The following is a 21120-nucleotide window of genomic DNA, read 5'->3' on the forward strand; positions in this document are numbered from 1 at the left end:
CACACCTCCACCCTCGCTCTTTTTGAACTTCTGAGCACTGATTATTTGTACTGACTTGTTTACTGGAAACACTAGAGATAGTGATGAGCCAAACTTTTCCCCACACATGGATTCAGATATTGTTCATTTCATCAGCAGCAAATATCACAGTGAAACCACAGGAACATTTTGCTGTGAAAAAATGCCAGTGACAAAACACCTGTAAATCCTGATGTGTTTTCAGTGTAAAAAAACCACAAAAAACACCCACTGGCTGCATTTATTTTGTGGGGATGTTACGCCCCTTGACCAATTCATTATGTCTACTAAGTTCCTGTTGCTGATTTCTAGGTGCATGCCCAAAGCTTGACATGTGACCTTTGTCCCTAACTGGAACACATACACTATGTGATGTCATCATGAGAAAGTGATGTCATGCACAGTGGTGGATTCTGGTGTTCTGGTTATAGCTGTACTAGATGCTGCAAGATGCCCTTAGGTATTAATAACTGAAATATTGGGGCATCTCACTGGACCATTTGTTCTTGTGGGTGTTCTACACACTGATGTCACTATACCTCAAGGGAAGCGATTCCTCTGATCCTCTGTAAAGATGTATCACATAAATCCATATTAGGGTTATTTTATATATACAAAACTCTTTTATAAAGACCTCATGAAATAAATATGTTTCTAGTAGTTGGAGTCATTGGCTAATCCCTAATTGAAACGCCACCATTTTAAGTATTAATCCATCTCCTCTGGCTCATAATACATATTACTGGCAACTACAGGCACACAGACATGCTAGGTTTCTTTAGCCAATGAACAATTGAGGGCGTGTCTGTTGGCCCAAACTATATCCTGGTACAGTTAGAACCTGGATTATTTCCCTACATACAAACTGTATAGAGAGGCTGAGGGACAGTCCAATATCACAAAATATTGGTTTCAGGTGACCTTTGTAAAATGAAATATTTATTGATATCAGAAAGTCTTGTTGTTCTTTAATGCTATACATAAGTCCAGCCCATTTGGTCCTGCCAGGACTCAGATCCATTAGATATGATAGACCTCTTCACTAGCCAACCAGTGCTCTCCTTGGGGGAGGATTCTGATACTGTCATTGGCCCCTGGGATTAGATGAGACCCCCCAGTCTCAACCCATGAATTGATATTTCTGTCTTCATCATCTGTGTCTGTCTCGTCAGAATCTTCTTGGTCCCTATTTAATTCCGCTGGCAGGAGAGGGAGCCATCTTCTCTCTTCCACACTGTTGGGAAGCCAGACATCGTTATGCTTTATGAATATTATGTTTTGTTCCAAACCTAATGCAATAAATTCTCATTTCCTAATTGTCATTTCACTAATGATGAAATATTACATTTTCCTGCCCAATCAAAATGACTGCAAATGCAGAACTGTGGCTCGTTTCTCTCTCATGAGAGTCACAATTTCTGTTACCTACAATGCCACAGCCTGTGCTTGTAGAGGATTTTTTTGGGGGGGGGGGGTAACAACATGTTTAGGAAACCAACATCTCCCAAAAATCTTACAAATATCTCATTACACATGTGCACAGAGTACAGCTCAGTTACCGTACAAGTAAAATAAACAAATATCGGGACAAATGGGCATGTTTTTTTACCCACAATGCATTTAACAATCAGGTGACTGACATAGAGCAGGTAGTTAGGGCTAAAAGTGGAGGAACCTCTTGAATCAAGCATTTAGTTTAGCCCACAATTTGTAGAAGCACACTTTCATAAAAGAGTCAGTGATGAGTGAATTTTGATTCACTGGAAATATACAAATCTACAAAATTGCAAAATTCACCAATGTTTTGCAGTCAATGGAAAGGTGAAATTACATTGAGGTTAAGGAATTTTTATGTCACACACACACTTGCAATGGCCAAAAGATGGAAATTATGTTGTGACGCAATAACATCATTATGTCACACAAACACTAGCAAAGACCAAAAGATGGAAATGATGTTGTGACGCAATGACATCCTTATGTTACACACATACTAGCAAAGACCAAAAGATGGAAATTATGTTGAGATGCAATGACATCATTATGTCACACAAACCCTAGCAAAGACCATTGTTCTACCGTGAGAGTCCAACACACCAACAGCAGCACAGGTATGACTGGATTGAACTCTCTGATGAGTGGCCCAGATTCTTCATAAAGTAAAGAAGGTGTACCGCAGTCTTCCTTCTGGCAAAGAAGGGTGCAGGAGAAGAATGAAAAATAATGTACCTCCTTATCAGGATAAAGGGGAGAAAACTTAACACTGAAGTGGAGGTGAGTCCAGAGACTGTGGCAGTGTCGGACTGGGATGCCAGGGGCCCACCAGAAAACCTTTGACTGTGGGCCCACTTCCCAAACTATTATTCCTCCTCTCCTCACTCAACCTATTTATTCCCGTACTTACTATATTCTTCCATTTTTGTCCCATAAAAAATAGGCAATGACCATGAAATAGGCCAAATGGTTAGAAGCAAGAGGCCCACTGACACCTGGGCCCACCGGGAGTTTTCCTGGTATCCCAGTGGGCCAGTCCGACACTGGACTGTGGTCTGACCTAAAACAGAGACAATTGACATTTCCATGGGTGACAAATCATAATTAGTAGAACTTTGCTTATTTTTATGAAAGTCTCTGCACCACAGAGCCTTCCATGACTAGTACCAGTAGAACATGGGACACTGGACTCTCTGACCCAGAATGGGCTTTCACTAGGTGGGGGAGGAAGGTGAGGGTGTGGTGCAACTCCACCTCTCTTGCTGCAATTCAGAAAGATAAAAAATTAATCAAGCATCACAGGGTTACGCCCCAGGCTCCAAGCAACACCCAACCTGTTCCATAGGTGGAGACCAAAGAGGAAGCACCACCCCTTTCCCAGTACTTTAGTAAAGTGTGACAGGAAGCAGTGACCAACCTATGGGCCAATAACATCCATAGGTAAATGAACTAATGAATGTGATCATGTAGGGATTTAAAGGCAGTGTAGCCTGGAGCTATTAACCCTATGGGTCCTATACTGTGTTTGAATTGGGATTCTTAAGCAGTGTGTGTATAAATTTATTTTAGAAAAATTACATCTGTTTTTATTCTGGCAAATGCAAGAGCCTGCTGCTGAGTGATGCCATAGACACTGAATAATTATTGGGCTTTTGTGTATAAACAGATTGATAGATAAATAGAAGAGAATGTCAGTGATGTCACGGGCCCCACCTATGAGCAACATGACAGGACTGATGTCTGTGTACAACGGCAAAATCCCATTAAATTCACAAGACTTGCTGGACATGCAAGACATGAAGGAATAGAAACGTGTAATAAACAAATAATGAGATATTTATGGCTGAGGGACAGTGTTGTTGTTCAAAATCCTCATCAGATTTCACATTCAAAGCTGACACTGAATACTAATGGTGTTTACATCTTTGCTTTAGATGCTGATAGTTGCTCTGGATAAATGAATCATTGGCATATTAACCCCAGACATGCCAGTGAAATCAATGCAATTATGAATGATCACTCCATTAACGGCATCATGGCAGTATGATCAATACATAAAGTAGCTGAAATGCCAGTGCATCAACATTTAAGATGACTGTTTGTTCCACAGTGGAATGCACTGCCATATCTCATTTTTTTCATCTGCTTCTAAAGTATAGAAAGAGTTTGGTGAACGGGCACGCAGTGGGGACATCTAAAGAAACCCTTCTTTAGATGTCCCCATTGCGTGCCCATTCACCTCTGAACCTCTGCTGCTGCTCCTGGACATCTCCTGAGCCAACACACAGGGTCTGTCCTTGTCCTCATCAAAATCCCCCCCCCCCAGATCTGAGTCTGGACCAAATTCCATCTCTGCATTAAAAACTAGTGGGGACTGCAGGGAGTCCCCCCCCCCACAAACACTGAGTTTACTGGTGTCTGCTGCCTGGGTGAGCGAGTCTAACACTGCCTCATGGTGGTGAAAAAGTCACACAGTCCAGCTTGTTCCAGATGCCCCACTGTGACCCAATGCTGCTGGCTCTTGCTGAACATTGTCTTGCACAGAGCAGGTATGGGGGGGGGGGTCATTCCTAGTGTAACAGTACTCTCTGCACTAGAAGAGCTGAATTTCCAGTTTAACAAATGGAATTTTGGCTCTTAAAGTTATCTGGAGCAGCTTTTTTGCTGCCCCTGGTAATATGTGAGGTCAGTCCCATGAGGTAACATTCTCACCTTTCCTCATGGCTTCTCCCACCCTTTCTCCCTGTTCCGCGACCCCTCATATTCATATCCTCTTCAGAAAAGGCGACAGGGCGACCATCCATCCTGCGGCGCTCGATTTCTCCTCCTTGGCTATTCCACTGACAACATGCGAAGGAGCGTGGGCTGGGAAGAGGAACAAGGGGCAGTAAGCAGCAGCAGTAGTGCCCATCTCCTGCACCATTTCTCCCACCTCAGCAAAGCGGCCCATGTTGAGCTGATTCTGCACATCATGAGTGAGGATAGACAGGCCTTGGTGCGCGCGATCACGGTGTCCCGACAAGCCAACTAACAGAGCTACTTGTGGTCACTAACTCACCCAGACCTTGCCGTCTCTCTCTGCGCCTATGTGCATTGCCTGTGATAGGGGGGAAGCTGTTGGAAGCAATAAATGGAACCCTAAATAGCTTTTTTCACAAATGTATGTCTTTTGATTCCAAGGCACCAGAATTAGCTGGAATATAACTCTTTGTTTCAGGCCTTGGTGCGCACGATCACGGTGTCCCGACAAGTCTCCAAAGCCTCTCTGAACTGAAGCAAACTCTCCGAGCTGACAGGCCACAGCTCTCTGAACAGAAGAATAAGGTCGGCAGTCAGCTGCATCTTGCTCTTACACTGCTCGCATATGGTCAGCAGCTTCTTGCGCGGCTGGGATGCTGCTCCTGAAGGTACAGAGGACTGGGCTGAGCTGGAGCCACTGCTAGCCAGTGGTGCAACCTGCGTTTCCCTGCAAATTTTCCTAACACTTGTTTCCTCACTTTGCCTTTAGGTGACATGCAATTTAAAGTCAGTGGAATAGCCAGGGAGGAGAAATTGAGTGCCGCAGGATGGATGGTCACCTTTTCTGAGGAGGAGAGGAAGCAGAGTTTCTGTAAGTTATTTCTTTTTAAAGTTTAATTGTTTTTTTTCATTGAATACTAACGATTTTTTTTTGATTTTTTTGATGTTACTGGTCCTTTAAAACTAATCCTAAAAAAAGGATAATGGGGTGGGGGAAGAGAAGGGATGTAGGCAGAGTAAATAAAGCTAATTATCCTAATCAACTAAACTAAGTTATAATAAATAAAAAAACAAACAGAAACAAATCAAGTAGTCGTAGAAGTAGTCGCACCCACAAACAATAAACACAGACAGACAGCCACAGCCACAAGGGATATACAGACAAACGTAGCCCTAACAAGTGCATCCCAGGGCCACACCCCCTTGGAGCCCCCTGGAGCTGTGATAAATCATATTTTGGGCAGCAGGGCAGGGAAAAGCTTTTGGTCGTGTGTGTCAGAAGGGTGCGGGTGTGGGACATGCCTCACACACAATGTGCACATCTTGCACCCAGGATTAGCCCTGGCTAGTTGCGCCACTGGTCTCATAGTAATCAGGGATAGGGATGGGCGAATTTTTTCGTCTTGTTTCGCCACGGAAATGATGCCCATAGACTTGTATGGAGTTGTGCGACAAAAAAAAAGACAACATTTTTTTGACGCCCATAGACTTTAATGGGCATCTGCGAAATTTCACCGGAGGCAAATTTTTGGCAAAACTGGTCAAATTCGCCCATCCCTAATCAGGAAGTAGAAGAGGGAAAACAGGAAAGTAAAGTAAAACAGTAAAGTAAAGTAAACAGCTCCACAAACACTGACTTTAACTCACAATCAATCACACACAATGACAATCAATCACACACAATGACAATCAATCACACACAATGACAACCGCTCCTGCTCTAACCACTAACAACAACGTACTGAGCAACAGCTCCTCCCTATATAGACAGCGGGGAGGCTCAATCCCATTGGTTGATGTAGAAGACAAGTATAACACGTGCATTTTTGTGTATCCAAGTTTTTGCCCCCAGCCAAATGAACCGGATGGTGAAATTTTTAACTCAGTTTTGCAAAAATGTTGATGCTGTTAAAATGCAGAATTTCAAAAATCTGCCTGCCTGCACATTTCACTCATCACTATTCATATATAGGGTTTTAAATAGTAAAGCAGGGGGTGGGTGTTTTCCCTTTTCTCTTTGTTCTTGTGTTTTTAGTAGAACTGAAAGAACATTGAGTGCATTAGGGTTAGAGCCGGGACCAGGGTGTTGGTGTTTGTCTGGGACCAGGGTGAATGGGTTGTGCTGGTTCTGCTCATACCTGAGATATCTCCTTCCATCCAAGTCCTGATCTGTGGGGGTGCAGCTAGACCAGAGGCATTTTGGAATCCTGTGCTCCATCATTACTGTGGTGCCCGCGATCTGTAAGCAGGAGGAACAGGAGGATTAGCCCCATATCTCTCGGGGGCAATTCTCAGGCTACTGGCATTTCAGGAATGGCCATCAAAGCTTCCTTAATAGTCTGATTTTATTTCTTAAACAAATGCAAAGACTAATATATAAGGGTTTTTTACATTTGCAAGTGCAGTGGCACCATTTTTATCCAAAAAAATCCTCCAAGGAGAATCATAGCTGATCTGTGCCAATCCGCATCCAGTGTCATTTCATGAATCATCAATTATTTCCATATGTAGAATAGCAGCAAGATGGCTGACACAGTTCTGGGAAACAGCACTTTTATTGGTGAATTATTTTGCATCTATAATTAAGTTATTGGTATGCAGTATTCTTAGTGCTGGAATTGGGACGGGATGCGGCAGGTGCAATCCCGCTACTTCTTTTTCTTCAGTAATTTCCATTCCCCAAGGCAGGATGCCACATTTTAGTGGCTATTTTGTGACATCATCAGCTATCAGGATAAATCACTCTCCTGTCGCCTGTCTCCCCTGGCAACAGAATGGCTTAGGAGGGAGGGTCTTGGCTCCTGCTCCCGCCTGGGGGGAGGTAACCATTGGGGCTGCCAGAGAATCCTTGCTGCTGGGCCGGGGTATGGCCGTTTTTCAGCATATTTTGCCACAGAGCCCTGTTAGTAACCCTGGCGGAATATGCTGAAGCAGCAACAGGTCCCTCCCAGCCGCAAAGTGGCCATGACCCTGGAGTCAAAGAAGGCAGTGGTCAGGGAGGGGACCCAGAGGGCTTTGCAGGGAGTCCAAGACCCTGGAGTCAGAGAAGGCAGTGGTCAGGGAGGGTGACCCAGAGAGCTTTGTGGCGAGTAGGCGAAGAAAGGGCTTTGTGGGCACTGGTAGAGGCCACTTAGCCGGATCTAGAGGGTAGGGTTGGTTTTCATGGCTGGGCACAGAGACACAAGCTAGGAGAGGAAAGAAAACGTGTCACTGTGCCACCCTTTATGAGTTCTGGGGGTATTTATACATGAAATCCTGATTTAGTCCTGATTTACCTGAATTAATTACTGAGCTGCTGAATAAAAAGCTAAATAACTAAAAAAACACAAATAATAAAAAATGAAAACCAATTGCAAATTGTCTCGGAATATCACTCTCTACATCCTAATAAAAGTTAACTCAAAGGTGAACTTGTGCATACCAGAAGTAATATATACACAAAACCAGAAATATACTGTATATAAATAGCCTAGCTTCTAGCTCAAAGCTTCATATCCCCAGCTGTTCCTGTGCCTCACCTGTGCCCTCCATAATTCATCCTTCTGCTTTGCCATAGCGGCTTGTGTATCCCCCATCATAGCAATCAACAGGTTGAACATGAGGAGAAATGCAATGACACAGAAGGAGGAGTAGAGTACGATGTACATGAATGGCAGGTCTACATCATAGTTGGCCGGTCCATTGAGGATATTGAGGAAGAGTTGGTAGGTGCTTACCAGAGACACAGGGAAAGGAGTGAAGGCACCAAGTGCCACAGGATCTACTGTCTGAAATACAATATAAAAAGCTGGAACAAAGGAAAAGCAAAAAGGATGGAAGACAGAGAAAGATCTGGTTATTTACTTGTATAAAGGAATATAAATTGCATTTTCTTTCTTATAGTTTGTACCCAAGTGACCAAAGGGCTCATTTGTGACCCCAAATGCAGCAGACAAAGTGCAAAAAGGTTCCCTGTGCTAGTCAGCTCTGTAATAGCGAGGGGCGGGGGTACACAAGGTATGGGGCACAAGGTACAGAGGGGAGAAGGCAGGTTGTAAGAACAGGGCTGAGCTACACCTCCTAATGCTGCTCTCTTTATTAAGTATTCAGAGCAAAGAGCAGCAACTCCAGGGGTACAAGTGCTCTGTAAGCACACGGGGGGCACACTCTTGTGTGCTTTTTCACTTGCACCCCAAGGCTTTGTAAATGGCCCTTCACTTGTTACAAATGGATTGACAAGTAGAGAGGACTGTAACACATACGGGAAAATTTACAGGGTGAAGTGACTAATGTTGCCGATAATTCTCCAGTGTGACGTAATTTCAGTACTTTTCCGATTTACTAATGGTTGTAACTTCGCTAGCTAGGGAGAAAGACTCTAGCGGTACTTTATTCCCTAACGCCTGGCAAATTTGCACTCTGGCGAATGCACAGAACTACGCAAATTTACTAAGATGCGGATTTTACGGAACGTTACCTCTTGTGCCAGACTTGCCTTCAACAGGCCAGGCCAGGTGAAGTGCAATAGAGTAGATAGGAGTTCCAAAAAAATTAGCTGAAAAAACGCTAGTGTCTTTTCCTTTTTCAGGGTAATAGGCTGAAAAAGAGAGTACATTTTTTTGGGGGTAACCAGCTTCCCCCCTACATTTCCTAACATATGGCACATAAACTATACACTGGGCTCATGTGCAATATAACAACTTTATTTTATTTTATAAAGGTTTCCTGGGCTTGTGTAGTGTAATGTATTTGCTGCAACATATACGTCCATTCAACTTTAACTTCCCGCCGTATGCAAATTATCCAACGCTAATTATCCATTTGACGCAGTAACGCTAGCGCAACCTCGCCAGCGTTCGGTGCCCCTTCAGATTTTAGTGAATTATCGTTGTCCTGGCAAATCTACGCCTGGCGAAGTGTTGCGCTGTGAGCGAAGCCGTCACTGGCAAATTTTCAGAGGTTAGTGAATTTGCCCCATAGCTTATATGGAATGTTCCTGTATGTTTTCCCTATTACTGTTTACTCCCATGTTCCAAAACACAAGCAGCAGGTTTGCCTCACAGAATACCAGGGCAGCAAATATAATCGAGTAGTAAACATAAGAATGAAGTGGCAGCAAACAGAGGGAGAGTGTAAATAAACACAGAGAATCTAACTGCACAAAAGAACCAAAAGTTCTCTTCTCTTACCCATGCTGTACCCACAGATCACCACAGCCATCAGCCAGCAGAACTTTAGGAGATCACTTGCTGCCATCTGTAACACAAAGACCAAGATGGTGAAGATTACAAACAAATTTGTATTCAGTGAACGATAACAAATGCCGGCATTTATCACCACAAGTGGTTACATTACCTTTTGTATGATAATTGTGAAGGGTCCAAGCATTTGGAATCCTTGAGCAAAATACATGATGTAGCACCAGCCAGACACCAGGGCCATGGACATGGGAATCACTTCTCCGTCTGTGTTAGTGAGTCGCAGGACAAGGGTCACCAGAACCAGAAAGGAGAAGGAAATTCTAATGGTATGTACAGAGGGGGGCAATGAGATGGATACACAATAGATATTTGAGGTTACATTGAATTGTATTAGGACTCAACTGTTAATAACATTCTGCATTTTCTCCCAAAATACTCATTTAGTCCCATCTGGTTGCAGAACTTTTACTATATACTGCATTTAACTGCAAGCCTGGACTGGGAGTCAAAATAGGCCCTGCCATTCCAAGTACACAGAGGCCCAAACAGCCCCCCACCAGCCCAAACAGCCTCCTACCAGCCCAATATATGGTACCTTTCTATTGAACCATACAGCAGCCCCTCTGGCATTTGCCAGAACCCACAGATTGCCAGTCCGGGCCTGTTTAACTGTATATTCTCTATTCTGGATCCAATTTGCTCATTGCAGTTTAAGATTCCTTTACATAGAAAACACAAGTTGGTATATTTCTCAAGTCAGGAATAATTCAGCTCATTTAATAGCCCAGTCACTTCTATTCCCATAAAACAAGCAGCCAATAATCTTGCCATTCATTAGATTTTAAGTGCCTGCATGGCCTTCCTGCTCTTCACATTTTGCCTTTTTGTGTCCTGAAGTCTCCACTTAAATGACAACCTGACATGGGAACAGAGTTGCCATCTTGTGCCCAAGGCACAGCCCAGTATTAGCTTTGTAGACAGTGCTGAGCGGTGTTACAACATTCACTAAGGTGGTGTAAGGTTCCATTATGAAAAAGACCAGACCAGTGAATTGGCAATGCAGCTATGGGGCAGACATACAAGGAAGGCCTGATCATGTTTTTCAAACCACAGGTTTTTTTATATTGGTTATATTTGGTATGGAATAAACACAACCTTGCACCTTCATGGAAAATGAGGTGTGTTGCTCTAATGCTGCAGTGGCCCCATGTAAAACTGGACAGATTGCCCTAGGGCCCCACCTACAGACATAGAGAAATTGTTAGCATGGGTTAGACTAGCTAGACTAGCTGACTCTCTCTCTGGTCTTTGATGGTTTCAACTATGTTCAGTTAATGGACCTAGTCTCCCACCTCATAACATGCAAAGGGTTTTCCCACATCTGGTGACAGGCAAAAAACTTTAAGCCGACCCTCAACACCTGTGAGATCTGAAAGAGAGAAGCAGTTACAATACATCCCATAATACCAATGACACAAAGCATTACAGGACATGAGCCATTTCTTTCATTGTTTTCTCATCACTCCTTCTCAATCCCCTGGAAACCATAATAACTAGATGCTCTACTACAATATCAATAGTAAAGCAAAGAACAAGTACTGACTGATTCCTTTAAGTCCAAAAGAATGATTTTGCATTTCTAACCAGGATTCAATAGAAAATATAAAGGGGGAAAATACAGTCATTAATTCTTGCAGTTGCAGTTATGGAGAACGTTAACCTTGTACTCGGTAGCAGTCAGGGTTTATGGAACTGTGAGTAACATGAGACTATTGGTACTAGTAGTGGTGTTAGTGAAACATGGAGAGAGGATTCACTTGATGAAGTTGTTAGTGGAATTAGAAGCAAAATGAGTGAGTAATTAATCTTAGAGGTGCCTTTATACATACATTGTCAATACACGGTCATGTTATTTTGGAACAAGAGACAGAAAGTGGCTGCATGACTGGCACAGGACTGTTGTTCTGAATGAATGTCTCTATTTTTGTTATTTACAAAAAATTAAAGTTAATATAGAATGGATCAACATTGTATTTCAGAAGATCAAAGTATTTTACTACACATATGATTTATCTTGCTCATTGTTAATCTGCATTGATTTATGTTTAACTTTTTTTTTCTCTTTTTTCTCTTTAAACAAAAAAATTCTAAGAAATCAATTTATATCCACTAACATGTGTGACATGTGTATTAAGATCTTGTTTGTTAACATTGTTTTATGTTAATCTGGTGGTTTATTCTTATAAACGCCAATAAAAACTATTGAAAAATGAAAAATGAAATTTAAAAAAATCATTGAATTTCAGAGAAACCCTCTCACTGACAATATATTTGCATTTACTGATGTTCCAGAATAAACAAAACCCCATCCTAAAGCCTACTCTGCTGTTCTAAAATTGACACATCTAACGCCAGCTCAATATAAAAACTAGAAATGTCTTCAGTTGCTTTTAAGCACATTACATGGGTATAAGGATATTACACAAAAAATATATTGGCCCCATCAATGTAAATGTGTATGGACTCAACAGTAGAACCATTGGGTTTGGGTGCCCTGCCCCACATCTACTACCATGGATAACACCACATTTATAAGATTAGTCATGCATCAAAAATCCCAAATTGACAGATTAAAGCAAAAGAAAAGGTTTAACTTTATTAAAGGGGACCTGTCACCCTAAGAAATAATTTCAAATTCTTTTCTATCATGTTAGTTGAGCAAAATAAACTTTACTTACACTGTATTTTTTATTTACATTTTGTTTCCTTCTGTCTTGGAATTATACAATCACAGCAAGCAGGCAGCAGCCATTTTGTGGACACGGTTATTAAGGGAAATTGTGTATCACCCCAAAATCTTGTGTATGCACCAGAATGGGGGACCTAATGTCCATGTGCAGTGCCCTACACAATTATAGAGCCTGAGGTGGGAAGCGGGAACGTAAGGAGATCAGTGATATGTAGGAAGTGCTGAATGGAAAGTCAAAGTAATTGACTGCCCCTCCTCTATGCCACGGGCATAGAGGTGGGGCAGGTAATATTTGATTGACAGTTCAGATATTTAAACACCTTTATAACAGGTATGGATGTTTTAATGAAAATTTTTTTTGGGGTTTCATATTTAATTTGCAAAGGACTTTCATTATGCAGCTTTTTATGTGTAGGTGTCAGGTCCACTTTAAGGTGCACATGCCTACAAAAAAAGCATTTTTGAGTGGGATAATACCCTCTGTACATGCTCTTCATGTTCTCCAGGCTATTCTTTGACCACTACCTTAAACCAAGGGACCTGGTAGCAGATATGTGCCTGAACTGTATGAGCAACAAGAGGGACATTATTGGGTATCTAAGCATCTATATACAGTATGTCGGAAAGGAATGGCAATCCAGCAATGTCCCATCTTGCCTCACCTCCAGCAGTAATAAGACAATGGCCCCAATCACAGTTATGATCTCTCCCACCAGGCGCAGATGATCCTCCTCGGTGATATAGGATTCCTACAAGTGTAAGAATGTGTAACATTTGTCATTAACGGTGATTATTGGATGCTACTAAGTTGAAGGTTCACCTGATCGACTTTGTTTATCCACCTACCACTCTTAGCCGTTTATCTTAATTCCTTGTTAGGTCTGTAACCCTCCACTCTCAGTCAGGCATCAACCACCTCTCTGTCCTACTTACTCACCTATTCCCCACCCATCACTCAAGGCCCATCTCTCTAGGTCTGTGTGACAACATAACTTGCTGTGATATAATAAGGCTTTATTTATAGATGCTTCAGCTCAAATGGAGAAACATTTGAAGTTTCCAACATAAAAAATACCTTTAGTAAATAAAAGTAGTTGGCATATATGCCCAGAGACCATCTCAAGTATTCTATGCAGTCTATCTATAATGTCATGCCCAGACAATATCATGCACTCTGTGCTAACTGACTACCAGCAAAGCTCAGAAATCATTCTATCTACTGTATGCTGCCTGGCAGCCTCTAATGTGTTGCTTTGAGATCATTCTATATACTGTCTGTGAAAAAAGTATCAATACACATGTCCCACTGTATATACTGTCATATCTAAGGGTAATATTACCTACCTTAATTGCTTTATAATGGCTTTGCCCAACATTAAGCACAGTATGCTGGCATGTTTGTGGCAAATATTCTGTCCAGAATAATGTCTCATATATCATTTACAAGGGCCCAGCATTGTATATAACTCACCTCCAGTGTTTTCTGAATGTAAAGTGTGATGTCCCTGGGGTCAGTGGCATTATCCAGTCGAGGTTTAAGGGGTCGGTTTGCACAGCACAGAGACACGCATATCATGTAAAGTATATACAGAGCAGCCAGAGACCACAAGTATGGGCGACCACACCTTTTCCACTTTTTCTTTAGCAGTTCTTTACTTGGCTGACAGTTGAGTATGTTGAATGGCTGGTGGACAAAGGAAGATAAATTCAGCTTGGAATCATTTCAGAAATGTAACATGGAACTGATGATGAAATCCCTCAACATCTAAAGAAGGTTAGATTAGAACAGAAATCATTTTAACCATGGTGGTTGATGTCAGGGAATCAAGCAAAGAGAAGAATTTCAGCCTGGGAATTGTAATGACAGAGAATTTATGAGGGAGGTAGAAGTAATTTCAAGCAATAATATATTCAATTATAAATAATAGAACTCAAACATGTGCCTCAAAACAGTGCATTATATTGACTATTGAGGGATCTGATCAATAGAGTCTTTATTGGAGCTGAAAACAAGAAGAATAACTTATGAATAACCTTTTGGATAGTCCCCTAATCTCACCTGGCTTTTTCTGGCTGTGGCAATAACCTCCAGCACAGACTGGTCTGTCTTCCAAGAGTCAATCTCTGACACGTCATATAACATGGTGGTAACAGGACCAAACGCCCACTGGGCTTTCCTCTGCTTCTGCACCAAGTGCTGGAACATCTGTCAGGCAGATTTGTGGGGAAAAGAAAATGGCTCAGACAATGAATTTAACCTATCCTCATTTCCTAACAGGTCTCCTGTAGTGAGAATGACTGGTTATTATAGAGTCACATGTATATATTGGGATCTATTTACTGAATGATATGAGTCTCTCCTACATGAACTTTCCAGCAGTGGGAATGACTGGTTATTATAGAGTCACATGTTTCTATTGGGATCTATTTACTGAATGATATGAGTCTCTCCTACATGAACTTTCCAGCAGTGAGAATGACTGGTTATTATAGAGTCACATGTTTCTATTGGGATCTATTTACTGAATGATATGAGTCTCTCCTTCATGAACTTTCCAGAAGTGGGAATGACTGGTTATTATAGAGTCACATGTTTCTATTGGGATCTATTTACTGAATGATATGAGTCTCTCCTACATGAACTTTCCAGAAGTGGGAATGACTGGTTATTATAGGTTTCTTTTGGAATCCTTGAATATTTTATATAAACACATATTGCAGCTGCTTTTTAGTCACCATCCCATTGCCCTCTATAGTTAATGGGCCATCCAGCAGTTGCACTGTCTTTAACAATGTACTTACATAGTAACATAGTACTCATAGAAGCACACTGTTTGCAACACAATGAAATCCGTGTAGCAAGAAGCAACTAGGGTTTATGTAGGTTTTAATTGAGGGTAATTCTGCAATGAAAACGAACTTGCTTTAAGAACGAATAATAATTAAGAACGAGAAATTGGTTGCAGTACTATTGTATACAAATAGTTTACAGGTAGTTAGCTGGTGTTCAGCTGAAAGGGTTAAGCTTACAGTAGCAGTGACTCCAGGCAGTGTAGGAACAGTAACAGCAAAAAATGAAAGTGTTTAAAAGGAATGACAATATAATGTACTGTTGCTATGCATTGGTAAAAAAGGTGCGTTTGCTTCTAAAACTTTATTATTGTTTATGTAAATAGGCTGTTGTGTAGCCATGGGGGGCATTGGGGCACTGGGACCAAGTTTAGATACAAGATCTCTGATTTGTGACCCACACTTACAGTTATATTTCCTTCAGCAGCAGCGAGTTTTAGTGGGGTGAGTCCCTGCTTGTTGGGAATCTGGTAAAGTGGTTGTTCTGTGTCTCTGCGCTCCTGGGAAAGAATGAAGTCAAACATTTGACAAGACAGGTTCTTACTGGGCTGTAGAACCAGGATGTGCAGAACTGTATTTCCTGGGAAAATAAAGAGAAAAACTTGGCTGTGACTGGTGAAACCCAGACGACCCAATCCATTGTCCCTAATGACGAATGAAACATGTAGATCATTATCACTAAGTCTGGGTCCCTGACCTTTTCCCTTATTTTACCAAATAAAACATCAAGATTTTACTTCATTTTACTTTATCAAGATTTTAAGTTATTACTGTTCTTTGTGATTGTATTGCTTATTATTATTTTCATGCTGGATATCTGACACAGATTCTAAGTTACATAGTTATAGTTAAATTGGGTTAGAAATAAACAAAGTCCATCAAGTTCAACCCCTCCAAATGAAAACCCAGCCCCATACACACACCCCTCCCCACATAAATGATATATACCCATATCTATACTAACTATAGAGTTTAGTATCACAATAGCCTTTGTATTATGTCTGTCCAAGAAATCATCCAAGTCCCTCTTATAGTCATTAACTGAATCAGCATCACAATATTTAGTTCTGTTATTAATCTTGGGACCACTCAGTCCCATTAAAGACTCTATGTGGGCCCAGGCAAGAGCATTACTTTATAAAACCAAACCTAAACCTTTCTCACCCCAGCAGTCTTGGGCATGAAGATCAGCTCCGCGGTCAATAAGTAATTTGACAATATCGGCGTTTCCCACACATGCAGCAAAGACCAAGATGTGCTCACCTGCATACGAGAAAGAGAAATACTTCCCATAAAGGGTCCCTTCCCATTCCCACCACATCCATCTGATAAATACAGTTCATTTACCGTTAAACATTAAATCCCTATTCAGCATCATAAAGGCAGAAAAACATATTTATTCTCTTAGTTTATTTTTCTATAAATTACAAAATATCGATGTCATAGAAAGAAAAGTAGTCCTCTCCCCCCTTTGCACTTTAAGTCAAACTCTTATAGCCGATAATCCCCAGCTATGGCAATCCTCAAAAACCAACACACGTGTACACTAAAATCGACTAAATATCAATGAATTATAATCAATTAATAAACACTAATTACTCATTAAAAACATCAAATACTGGCCAGCCAATAGGAAAAGTTATATACAATACAGTAAATATATAATTAAAAAAACCCTAAAAGCAATGAAAACACAAGAAAGTGATTCCTTCTATGTATAAAAGGTTGTCTATAAATAATTATGCTAAATACCCCTCCCCCCAAAACAACATGTTTTGCCCTTGGAACACACTATTTCAATAGCACAACAGGTTCCAATATAATATGCGCATTTTACTCTTTTTGTTGCAGTTGTCGGGGGGGAGTGTTGCACACAGCTGCAACAACACTGGAATTCTGAGGGGGAATTGTGCAGATTGCAGATTTGCAATCAAAAAAGATTTTTTTCACACACTGTGTTGGTGAATGAGCCTTGTGGTTTCTACACTGTCACATTTGGAAGTGTTTATCAGCTGATCACCCCTTCAGACTAATGCGATTGGCTCATAGAAGAAGTTGCAGGAAAGGTGCATGTGGGATAAATCTGTGAGATTCAGTCGGACTCGCGTGAATGTGGGCATTCTGGCATCAGAGCTTGTTGATGGGGTTTATGGGGGTTGAAGGGCATGACTAGCATAATCATACCTGTTCCATTTGTTCGTTTATAATCAGTAGAATAGAGTTCTCTGTCACATAACTGCTCCATATTCACTCACCAAAGTAAAAAAGATTCTTGGGACTTAATGAAAAAAATGTCCCTGTGGCCCGAGGGGAAGACACGTCGGCTCCACTTTCTATGAGAAGTTGGACTAGACTGAAGCTCTGGTTGACAGTTGCAATATGAAGGGCCGTCTGTCCTGTTAGGAAGGAACAGAAAGACAGATACTTATTTCCTATGGACTCTAACAATGACAGGCAGGAGCAAATATTTAGATGAAATGTGGATCTGTGGAAGAACCAATGAGGCAGAGGTGGTGACCAGAAGTTCCTACAGAAAGGTAGAGAGAGATGGCCTAAAAAAGAAACAACCAATGAGAATGCAGAACTATGACCAAACTAGGATGGCTAAATACTGAAGATAAATGGTCCCCACCCCCAGAAATGCATTAACAATGATTAGTTAAGAGACATGAAAGGTTGCCCCAACACTTCAAAGATCCAAAGACGAGAGGGCAGAATAACTGCGTCCAGAACATTATTCTCATAACCCATGTTCCCTTTGCTTTGCATGATTTTGGTTGGTTATTGTCAGTGTCGGACTGGGATGCCAGGGGCCCACCAGAAAACCTTAGACCGTGGGCCCACTTCCCAAACTATTATTCCTCCTCTCCTCACTCAACCTATTTATTGCCGTCGTCTTTTATATCTACTTACTATATTCTTCCATTTTTGTCCCATAAAAAAAATAGGGAATGACCATGAAATAGGCCAAATGGTTAGAAGCAAGAGGCCCACTGACACCTGGGCCCACCGGGAGTTTTCCTGGTATCCCAGTGAGCCAGTCCGACACTGGTTATTGTACTAATCACTTACTGACTCTGTACCAACAGCTGTTGGACCAGCTAAATGTGCTACAAGGTTGCAGTATCTTTATGGACCCTTATAAACACCAGAATATTCTAGCAACTCTATGTGTGCCTATAGCCTCCCTAATGTTCTGGTTCTTGAATAAGAAAGCCAAACCATAGACTGTACAATGGTCCAGCACCTGCAAGGCTGTTTATAGGCATAATAATGTTCTAGCATCTCTATTGCCACCTATAGATACCATCTGCACTCCTATAGATCCTAGAATGTACAACAAAAAAAGCAGAACCTGGTCAGGCTTATAATGTAGGGAGGTCAGGACTGCGGATCCTAACAAATATAAGGATTGGAGAGGACAAACATGAGATTGGAAGAACAGGATTTTATAAAAGGTAAGTGAAAAAGACATAATACGTTTAGTTGACTCTCACCCTGATAGAAGTCGGATGTCATGGGCTGGTTAATGAGTCCTGGAGCCTCTCTGATCAGTATCTGGGCTGCCTCCATGTTGTTATGCTGTACAGCCACGTGTAGAGCTGTCTCTCCCAGAGCCCCTATGAATATAATATATTTGCCATTATCCTGGCTGTTTCAGCCTGAACAGACAGAGGGAGTGAATGCTGTAAAAGCTAGGGGAGTTCTGAGTAGGAGAGTAGGAGAGAAGAACTACAGTTGAGGGGGTCAGGCACTGGCCATTTCGTTGGACATCCAGAAAATGACAAGCCACACTTTATTCTAGGGGGAATTCTCGTGGATCTCACCTCTCTGGAGTGGGTCACATCTGTCATTTACTAAGAGTTCCTTCAGCCGCTCACTATCATTTTCCTTGGCCGCCAGGAGAAGCGGCAACTCATGGAGCCTAAAATAAAGAAAACTACGTCTGGATTTACATGATTTGGGATACAGGCAGGGTAATACACAAACACCTGCACACTTACCTATAGACCAACATATACACAGGCACATATACATACATCATACATGCATATATACACATACCTCCCAACTGTCCCGTTTTGAATGGGACAGTCCCTCTTTTGACAGCTCAACCCGCTGTTTCCCTTTGATCTGCTGCACTGAACAGCCAGAAACAGATACAAAGGGACATCCTTGCTGATTATGTCTGTACTGACTCTGATAAGGAAGTGAGTATTGACCTACTGACACTGGGGGACCCTGGACATACCAACACCCTGCACATGGGCTAATTCCAGTTTCCCCCAGCTGGTTGGGTAAATAAACTACACAGATTTGTACAATGGACACTAACTCCATTAATGTCACATGCACCAAATGTGATTCCCCATAGTTAATACACTAGGCACAGCTTGCCCCGAAAACACCCAGGCACAATATAAAAAAAAAAATATGTGTGGCCCCAATGATGCTGGAATTCTGTGAAAAACACTGTATTGAGGGAATGAAACTTTTTTTTGTGTCCCAAAACTTAAATTATACTTTGCTACTCATAAAGCACCCTTCTTTCTCTGTGACTAATATTCATAATTTTGGGGTGGTTAGCCTTTCCCAGCCCTAAGGACAGGCAATCTGGGGTGGAAATGACATTCAAAACATGGAAAATGTATTAGTTTCCAACTGTAATGTTCATACACTCAGCTCTGTACCTTCTGTGCTGCACAATCTCCATGGTTTCCTCCAGTGTCTGAAAGCCTGCGATCCATGAGCTTATGAACTGCATGATATTTGGTCAGTCTCTGTGGATTGGGGCAATTAAATATTGATAAGTGCCCCTGGCTTATTCTGAATAATCCCTTGCTGTAACCCTTGTCCTGCTGCCAATTATGCCTGGCAAGCGCAATTAATGCCATGCTGTAACCCCTGTCCTGCTGCCAATTATGCCTGGCAAGCGCAATTAATGCCATGCTGTAATCCCTGTCCTGCTCCCAATTGTGCATGGCAAGCACAATTAATGCCATGCTGTAACCCCTGTCCTGCTGCCCATTATGGCGGCAAGTGCAATTAATGCCATGCTGTAATCCCTGTCCTGCTTCCAATTATGCATGGCAAGTGTGATTAATGCCATTCTGTAACCCCTGTCCTGCTGCCAATTATGCCTGGCAAGCCCAATTAATGCCATGCTCTAACCTCTGTCCTGCTGCCGATTGTGCCCCTGCTGTAACACAGATGCAGCAGTTAAGTGAACCTGTAGTATTGCCAGTGCAGCAGGTATTTGCGCCTTGCAAGTCTGATAATAAATAATGTAATGTTATTGTGGCTCACATGTTCGCTCCCACTTTGCGCTTCTGTAGGTTCTGTGTATCTGGGTTTGCTGCTGGGTTTCTGGGGGAGGGTCTACAGTTGCTCCGTCTCATGAACTTTTCTTTTGTTGGTTCCAATATCTCTTCACTCTCAGGCCATTTGCTTTTCTTTTTCATCACAGAAAGTAACGTTTGCTTGATTCCCAGGTCAGTGTCCTTGTCTCCCCCACCCTGAATTTTGTTCCCTCCCATCTTTCTCTCGTTCTACCTGTTCCGCTTGTCTGCATTGACTCATTCCCTGCCAGAATAACCTGAAAATAGGTAAAGGTTAAAAGACTGTTTGTTGCATAAACACAAAGACACTTGTCTTAAGTAGGCAGCAAATCCCCACAATCTTTTATCAAAATCAAATACCTGACACTGGGAAGGAAACCTACCCTGGTAATGAGGTGCCTTGATGATTGTGCCATTTCTGGTGTATCACTGCATCCAGGTTGGCAGTAGCTCTAGGGTTCAGGGCTGTATTTCCTTCATGGGTGCCCCTAGGCCACGCAGTCCTAGCTCCTGTCTGCCCACATTCCTCCTTGTGAGCGAACACGCTCATGCACCGGAGCACTGGGGAGCTGCGTTTTCCCCATAAAGTGGCTGGGCAGCATGGCGCCCCTAATATTTTGCCGCCTTAAGACCGGGCCTTCAGGTCTGCTAAGGTTCCCCGGCATTGGCACTTACACACCATTGTGCTCAGGGTAAGGTGCCACCTGTCAGGTTTTTAATCAGTTTTTGATGCAAATTGTGCAGTGTGTGA

General features: G+C 42.0%; 1 protein-coding gene across 9 annotated transcripts; it reads right to left on the reverse strand.

The window, feature by feature from the left end:
* Nucleotides 1-935: 935 nt before the first annotated feature.
* On the reverse strand, nucleotides 936-20582 carry trpv6.L (transient receptor potential cation channel, subfamily V, member 6 L homeolog). 9 transcript variants are annotated; one of them, XM_018224924.2, is made up of 16 exons: nucleotides 20338-20477; nucleotides 19722-19811; nucleotides 18858-18955; nucleotides 18528-18650; nucleotides 17286-17426; nucleotides 16195-16293; nucleotides 15438-15610; nucleotides 14240-14386; nucleotides 13652-13864; nucleotides 12843-12929; nucleotides 10784-10860; nucleotides 9586-9751; nucleotides 9420-9486; nucleotides 7770-8038; nucleotides 6390-6490; nucleotides 936-1252 (listed from the first exon to the last, which is right to left on the reverse strand). In XM_018224924.2, the coding sequence occupies exons 2-16, from the start codon at nucleotides 19793-19795 to the stop codon at nucleotides 1039-1041; spliced, it is 2049 nt and encodes a 682-aa protein (XP_018080413.1). In that variant the 5' UTR covers nucleotides 19796-19811; nucleotides 20338-20477; the 3' UTR covers nucleotides 936-1038. The 9 variants fall into 9 exon arrangements, 6 of the variants coding, with proteins under 6 accessions (XP_018080413.1, XP_018080415.1, XP_018080416.1 ...); XM_018224926.2 differs by lacking the exon at nucleotides 20338-20477 and adding an exon at nucleotides 20203-20337; XR_005962682.1 differs by lacking the exon at nucleotides 19722-19811 and adding an exon at nucleotides 4225-5095 and having other exon boundaries at nucleotides 1118-1252; nucleotides 7968-8018; nucleotides 20338-20582.
* Nucleotides 20583-21120: the final 538 nt, after the last annotated feature.

The sequence above is a fragment of the Xenopus laevis genome, chromosome 7L, assembly GCF_017654675.1.
Source record: "Xenopus laevis strain J_2021 chromosome 7L, Xenopus_laevis_v10.1, whole genome shotgun sequence".
NCBI lineage: Eukaryota > Metazoa > Chordata > Amphibia > Anura > Pipidae > Xenopus > Xenopus laevis.